The 7,503-nt window shown below is 49.5% G+C and overlaps 1 protein-coding gene across 1 annotated transcript; it reads left to right on the top strand.

Annotated features, from left to right (window-relative positions):
* Window positions 1-1,355: 1,355 nt before the first annotated feature.
* LOC125510685 (transcription factor HHO6) lies at window positions 1,356-3,398 on the top strand. Its single transcript, XM_048675936.2, has 5 exons — window positions 1,356-1,789; window positions 1,900-2,033; window positions 2,180-2,552; window positions 2,645-2,721; window positions 2,835-3,398. The coding sequence occupies exons 1-5, from the start codon at window positions 1,591-1,593 to the stop codon at window positions 3,054-3,056; spliced, it is 1,005 nt and encodes a 334-aa protein (XP_048531893.1). The 5' UTR covers window positions 1,356-1,590; the 3' UTR covers window positions 3,057-3,398.
* Window positions 3,399-7,503: the final 4,105 nt, after the last annotated feature.

Raw genomic sequence — 7,503 nt, forward strand, 5'->3', positions numbered from 1 at the left:
TCGCCACATTTGCCCCGTGGGCAATGCCGGAGTTGGAGGTGAGGTCGGCGATAGGAGGGGCCGCAGCGGCGGAGAGGCGGCCGGTGATGGTAGTCTACCGATCTTAATGTATTTTTTATTATATTTAAGATGATTTGTATTTCTGATGAACTTTTATAATAGATCTGGATCTTTTTTGAAAAAGGAAATGAATGTGGCTAGATCTTAGTCGAACCAAATCCTAGTCAAGTGATAGAACATATAAAAAAGAAAAAAGAAAACAAAATACTTCAATGTTGGTAGTCTACAGATCTTAGTGTAATTTTTATTACATTTAAGGTGATACGTATTTTCGATGAACTTTTATAATAGATCTGGATCTTATTCGAATAAGGAAATGAGTGTGGCTAGATGTTAGTCGAACCAAATTCCAGTCAAGTGATAGGACATATAAAAAAGCAAAAAATAAAATAAAATAATTTCTTTGCATGGATGTCTATGTATGATCACGAAATATAACATTAAGTCTCAATGTTCCCGCAAGATTAAATGTGGGGAAACATAGGAGTACAAAGTAGTAGTGCCACGAGTCGTACGTTTTGTTGAGGTGACATGTGATTGATTGATGAATGGGAACGTCTCTGGCTAATAATGCTGCCACATCAACCGATGCATATCCTTTACAGTGCATGCACAGTGCAAATGTTGGCTGGTGGCACGTACTTACAAACTCTCTCTTTTGTGTGTATGCAGTGCACACCACCACGTAATACTAGGGTATAAACTCGTGTTTGTTGTATGAATGAAACAATACAAAGCGTGCAAGCAAAGACATCTCGGTTTCTGGATCAGCGTTCCACCTCACTGCATGCATCCGCCGTGGCAACAAAGTGAACACCAACAAAATGAAGAAGAAGAAGAAGAAGATGTGCGTGCATGGGAAACCAGCGGGCAACGGAACCGATGGGCCGGCGCCTCGGCGATCGGAGAGGTCCACCAAATTAAGGATCGCGCCGTGAGGCGCAAGCAGGTTAATAAACCGCCATGCACGCACGCACGAACAAGACAAAGGCGGTACGCCTCCATCTTTTTTCTTTTTCACAACTCCGTTAGCTATACTTGGCAAGCCAACCGGGAGACGCAAGCCCATCACGTAAAAAAGAAAAGGAAAAAAGGAAAAAAGAAAGAATGGTGCGTGAGAAGCGGTGGCTCGAGATCGATCGGACGGAGTAGTGAGCGCGGGTTTCTCGCCCCGGCCGCGACGTGAGGAATCGGCAACGTACGCGGCCGGACGCGGCGCCCCTCTCCGTACCCACCACCCCACGCGCCGCATCACGGTTCTTCTCTCTCCCTCTCTCTCTCGCACCGCCAGCCAGGGCCTCTGGCCGAACAAATCCTGCGGTCCAGCTCGCAGATTCCCCCCCGCCGTCTATATATGCGCGCACCTTCCTTCCAGATCCCCCACCGCATTCCTATCCTCCTCCAACCAGACTTTCTCCCAGCGCTACCAGCTTCCCTCCCTCCCTTCCTTCCTCCCTCCCTTGGCCGCCGAGGTTTCCTTCGATCGGGAGCGGTGGCGTGTTTCCTTGTTGTCCGTCCGTTTGCGTTTGCATGGGGCTCGACGTCGGCGAGATCGGGATGCCCCTCGACCTGGGCCTCGACCTCAGGCTCTTCGTCGCCAAGACCGCCGGCCGCCTCGCCAAGGAGGCGCCCGCCGTCGACGCCTGCATCCGCGGCCTCGAGGAGGAGCGCCGCAAGATCGAGGTCTTCCGCCGCGAGCTGCCCCTCTGCGCCCGCCTCCTCGCCGACGGTAAGCCGCGCGCCCACCCATCCCGACGGATTTTTTGTTTCTGTTTGTTTGTTTGTTTGTTTGTTTGTTTGGATTTTGTCTGACGCCTTGTGCGGTTGCGCGTCCTGCAGTCATCGAGTTCATGAAGGAGGAGGCCGCCAAGAGGAGCGAGCGCCGCGACGCCGACGACAACGACAAACGGAAATGGATGAGCACCGCGCAGCTCTGGGTCGACAGCCGCGCCACCGACGCCGCCGATCCCGTCGTACGTCTTCACTCCTTCCCGTTTTCATTTGTTTGTTTATTTTCGCTATGGTTTGATCTTTATCTGCAATAAGTTGTTGCTATACGATACGATTCTAAGAAAAGAATCCGATCCTGACCGAAACGAATCCATTTCTTCGGTTTCAGAAGGAGCAGAAGAAGGAGAGCGCCCTCTCCAAGCCGATGCTGCTCGGCGGTGCCACCGGCGTGCCCATGGCAGTCAGCTGCGGCGCAATGCCGCCGCCGGCGGCTCCCCAGTATTTCGGCAGGGACGACAAGATTGTTGGCACACAAGGCCTGCCTGCTCTGCCCATGATTTCTCCGGCTGCGAACAGGCAGTTTTCTCCCCCTGCCGACGACCGTCATCAGGCCTTCGCCGCAAAATTTGCATCCGCCATGCCGCCTCCGGGGCCTGGCTTGCAGACTCATGAGCAGCAGTCGAGGAAGACAAGGCGGTGCTGGTCGCCGGAGCTTCACCGGCACTTTGTTGCCGCCTTGCACCAACTCGGTGGCCCTCAAGGTACTTTAATCAAATGTTAGCTGTATGTTGTGCTAGTTGGAACATTCGAAAAATATTGGAGTCTTTACAGAATTGTTCCATCATGATTGCAGTTGCCACTCCAAAGCAAATCAGGGAGGTGATGAAAGTTGATGGCCTCACCAACGATGAAGTGAAAAGCCACCTACAGGTTACCAATCATTCTCTCCCTCTGTGCAACTTTTTTGTGAACAATTCTCATTTTGAAATGCTATCAACATACTATCTTGTCTTGAGACTAATTTGGATCATGTTGATGTTCAGAAATACCGCCTGCACAACCAGAGGTGCCCTAGCTCTTCTTCAGCAAGCCATCCGGTTATGCTGGTGGGCGATCTCTGGGCTCATCAGGAGCAAAGCAGCTCGCAGTCCCGGTCCCCTGAAGGCCCCCTTCAGCTCTCTGTTTCAGGGGTGGCCGTCTCGGCACTCACCGGCAGCGACAGTTCCGAGGAAGACGACAGGTCGGTAGGCTATAGCCGGAGGTGATCTGAAGGCTTCGGGACTACCGTCGGAGATTTTCATGAGAGAGGTAGAGATAGCTTTGCGGCATGGATGACAATAACGGCATGCACTCTCGATCCAGAGGGTGTGGTGCAGGCCATGGATCCAGGGATATTGGGCGTTGATCCATCCAACGCCCAAAAAATGAACTGATCATGGCCTTGTTCTTGTGATGTACATGAGGCTTTGTTTCGTGAGCGTTTCGGGCAGACCACCAATTTTCGCCCCGAGAAATACTTACATACATATATAAATGAGATTCGAATGTTGTTCAGTTGCTGCTGTGTTGAGAACTTGAGATGAATAAAGGTGCTACAGTTTTTGCTACTCGGTTCTTGCTTGCATATGAATGTTCAGCGTCAACCTTGTACCTGCTGAACTGCCCTTTTCTGACCAGGTGAAAATTCCATGTTGCTGAAATTTCATCAGCAACAGCATCGCAGCAAAACCGAGGTTCTCTGAACCAAAGGAACTCGAGGACAAGAGCGCCATGGTTGCTCTCTCCGATTTCTCCTTCGCACGGCGACCTCGACTGAATCGCACCATTCTTTTCTGCAACTGGTGCGCGCTCGCCGAACCCTCTCGGGGCTGTCTGCAAAATGAGTAAATATTTCAGTATCCAGGCGACAGACAAAATCAAATCTTCGGGGAAAATTGAAGGAAGGAAAGAAGCAAACCGCGGCACGTTCCGGGATCCTGACCATGAGCTGGGACGCCCGCACTGCGCTGATCCCGACCCGATAAGCTGCACGTCGCTGTCCCCTGCATGCCCTAATCGCCATTGTTATCATCTCTGTCGTGGGTCAACAACTATTATACATTAATAACTGCTCCTACCACCGCATCCGTTTGCTGTCTGTGCTTATCCACATCCTACTATAATGGAGTATTGATTCGCACGCCGGCTGCCCGATCGGTCCGATGAGCATGTGCCGATTAGGTGGACTGGCGCGGTTCAGTGTGGGATTATCCCCGCATAATTTATGTGATCGGCAGCAATTATAAGACCAGTTTGGGATTATTCTGATGCGCGTCGCTTTGGTCGCAAGGGGCGCTTTCCTCTTCTTCTTCTTGGCACGCATGGGGAATATCCTCCTTGCTGTTGCTTGCAACGTCTCCGTCGTCGTCTGCTCGTCTCGTCTCCATCCGTCCTGCGCGTCCCTTTCGCTGCGGATGGGGTGTTTTTGGCCCTTGGGGCCGCGATAAGCTTGTTTTTGGAACCGTCGGTTTGGGCGTCGTCGGTCAGCTGTTGGCGATCCCGTCGTGAGCGCATAGGGACCTGGCTGGATGAATATCCCCGATCCTTCTTCGTTCGCCAAAAAAGGGAATATTCCCATCTTTACTCTATTCAGATTGTAAAAAAAAAAATCTTCTGATGAGGGATATACTCTGTTGCAGCAAAGAATCTAAGTTTTTTTTTTAATAAATTGCAGATGCTCACATATACACATACACTCATCCTATGAACGCACATATGCACACCCTAACCGTATGAGTACATTCGAAATACCGAGTCAGCACAACATCTTTGAGATTTATGAAGTCAGAGGCGCCTTGTAGTCAATGAAAACGTCTCCTCCCACTAGAATAAATAGAGCAAAATGCAAGCACCAGTGCCAATTCTAGGACTTGAACCCTGGTGGTTTGCTTCCCCCTCAAGGAACCGAACCATTTGAGTTACGCACAGTTTGCAAGAATCGAAATACTTGATATTTCAGTACTTCAATGTTGGTCAGAGTATTTGATATTTGAGTACTTCAATGTTGGTCAGAAATTGATAACAATCATATACGTACTCTCATTTTCTGGCATGTTTCGATGCTGACCCTCGCGGAGGGAAGGATGAGACATAGTCGCATGATGGGACAATTTTCTATATCTGACAGTGGAGGACGATTTACGATATCGACGATCACCCGTTGACATCTGGTGCGTCGGGTAGGGGGTTAAGGCATCAGATCCCTCTTAGGCCAGCCTCTCCAACCATGTCGGATCACGAGCAGCGGCCGCCTCCAGTATGCACGACCCATCCCAGCAAAGAGGCCCCTTTGTGTGGGGGTGGTAGATCACCGTCGAAGCTCGGCGGCGAGCAAGTTTCCACCAACAAAAACCCGTAGATCCGGCGTCGGCTGAAGGGACCCATTACATCATGGCTCATGAAACTCCCTTAGTGCTCGGTGGTCTCGTAGGGAGACCTCTGCCGCCAGTTCGTGGCCAACTTCTAGGGCACTTTTGTGAGCCCTCGCACGCTTCCAACGTTTCTGCCAACACGATCACAAGATTTCCCCAGTGGGCCATCATCTTTACTTTCTGCCATGGCGTCCGCTACGAGAAGATGTTGGAGAAGCTCATGACCCGAGAGATCCTGATGGTGGCCGAGTTGTTCGCCCTTGCGAAGAAGTGCGCCAAGACCACCGATGCACATGCTTTTCATCACACAAGAACCGACCCGATGAAGGTCGGGGGCGCCGACCATGATGACATCACCAAAAAGACGAAGACGTGCAAGGCCAAGCTTGTCCTAGCGGTGGAGCCCCAAAGCCGCAAGACACAGCAGGGCAGGCTGGAAGCCGACAAGGAGAAGGTCAAGGCCATTGGAGAGGGCGTAAGTAAGTGGTGCCCTCTCCATCGGTCCAAAGGGAATGGCCTCGAGAACTTCAGGGAAGTCCAGAACTTCGTCGAGGTTCATCGCCGGGACGTCGCGAGGTCAAACACGATAGTCACAGCGGCCAGGAGTGAGAGGGAGGACATGGTGCTCGCGGCACTCGCGTCCGCAAAGGGGATCGCGACAGGCACTGATGGCCTACAAGTGCACATGGTTTAGTTGTAGCCTTTTCGAAGTAAGAGTATCGATCCCACAGGGAGCACATGAATTGGACTTTGTCCCTTCTAGAGATGTATGGACATGTGCCTGCAAGTTAGTTGTAGATGCAAATCAAAATGAAGGCACAAGGTTGTAATAATTTTGAGTAAAGTGTAGGCAAAAGTAAATTGTGCAAAAGAAGTGAAAGAAGAATGCGAAGTAAATAAAGCGATGAAACCAACAAGAAGGTTAAAAGCATTCTCATGGAGTCCGAATTCCTACTAGTATGTGCCTAACATATGCTATAGCATATTCCTAGGTTGGATACTTGAGCCACTCTTGATGTTTGTAATTAGGCGGAGCTAGGTACAGTATACGTTCTACTCGAAGTAGACTTCATATAACTCAAGGAAATATGCCCTAGAGGCAATAATAAAGTTATTATTTATTTCCTTATATCATGATAAATGTTTATTATTCATGCTAGAATTGTATTAACCGGAAACATAATACATGTGTGAATACATAGACAAACAGTATGTCACTAGTATGCCTCTACTTGACTAGCTCGTTGATCAAAGATGGTTATGTTTCCTAACCATAGACATGAGTTGTCATTTGATTAACGGGATCACATCATTAGGAGAATGATGTGATTGACTTGACCCATTCCGTTAGCATAACACTTGATCGTTTAGTTTGTTGCTATTACTTTCTTCATGACTTATACATGTTCCTATGAATATGAGATTATGCAACTCCCGTTTACCAGAGGAACACTTTGTGTGCTACCAAATGTCACAACGTAACTGGGTGATTATAAAGGTGCTCTACAGGTGTCTCCAAAGGTACTTGTTGGGTTGGCGTATTTCGAGATTAGGATTTGTCACTCCGATTGTTGGAGAGGTATCTCTGGGCCCACTCGGTAATGCACATCACTATAAGTCTTGCAAGCATTACAACTAATGAGTTAGTTGCGGGATGATGTATTACGGAACGAGTAAAGAGACTTGCCGGTAACGAGATTGAACTAGGTATTGAGATACCGACGATCGAATCTTGGGCAAGTAACATACCGATGACAAAGGGAACAAAGTATGTTGTTATGCGGTCTAACCGATAAAGATCTTCGTAGAATATGTGGGAGCCAATATGAGCATCCAGGTTCCGCTATTGGTTGTTGACCGGAGACGTGTCTCGGTCATGTCTACATAGTTCTCGAACCCGTAGGGTCCGCACGCTTAAAGTTCGATGACAGTTATATTATGAGTTTATGTGTTTTGATGTGCCGAAGGAGTTCGGAGTCCCGGATGAGATCGGAGACATGACGAGGAGTCTCGAAATGGTTGAGACGTAAAGATCGATATATTGGACGACTATATTCGGACATCGGAAAGGTTCCGAGTGATTCGGGTATTTTCGGGAGTACCGGGGAGTTACGGGAATTCGTATTGGGCCTTAATGGGCCATACGGGAAAGGAGAGAAAGGCCTCAAAGGGTGGCCGCACCCCTCCCCATGGGCTGGTCCGAATTGGACTAGGGAGGGGGGCGCCCCCTTCCTTCTCCTTTTCCCTTCCCTTTCCTTCCCTCCTACTCCTACTACTTGGAAGGGCTCCTAGTTCTACTAGG

This window comes from Triticum urartu, chromosome 5A, assembly GCF_056163025.1.
Source record: "Triticum urartu cultivar PI428250 chromosome 5A, HENAU_Tu73, whole genome shotgun sequence".
NCBI lineage: Eukaryota > Viridiplantae > Streptophyta > Magnoliopsida > Poales > Poaceae > Triticum > Triticum urartu.

Excerpts from the sequence above, each read along its gene's own strand:
- LOC125510685 (XM_048675936.2), top strand. The coding sequence starts at position 1,591 with ATGGGGCTCGACGTCGGCGAGATCGGGATGCCCCTCGACCTGGGCCTC. Across the intron at positions 2,553-2,644 it reads CCAACTCGGTGGCCCTCAAG|TTGCCACTCCAAAGCAAATC; the intron begins GTACTTTAATCA and ends TCATGATTGCAG. Across the intron at positions 2,722-2,834 it reads AAGTGAAAAGCCACCTACAG|AAATACCGCCTGCACAACCA; the intron begins GTTACCAATCAT and ends GTTGATGTTCAG.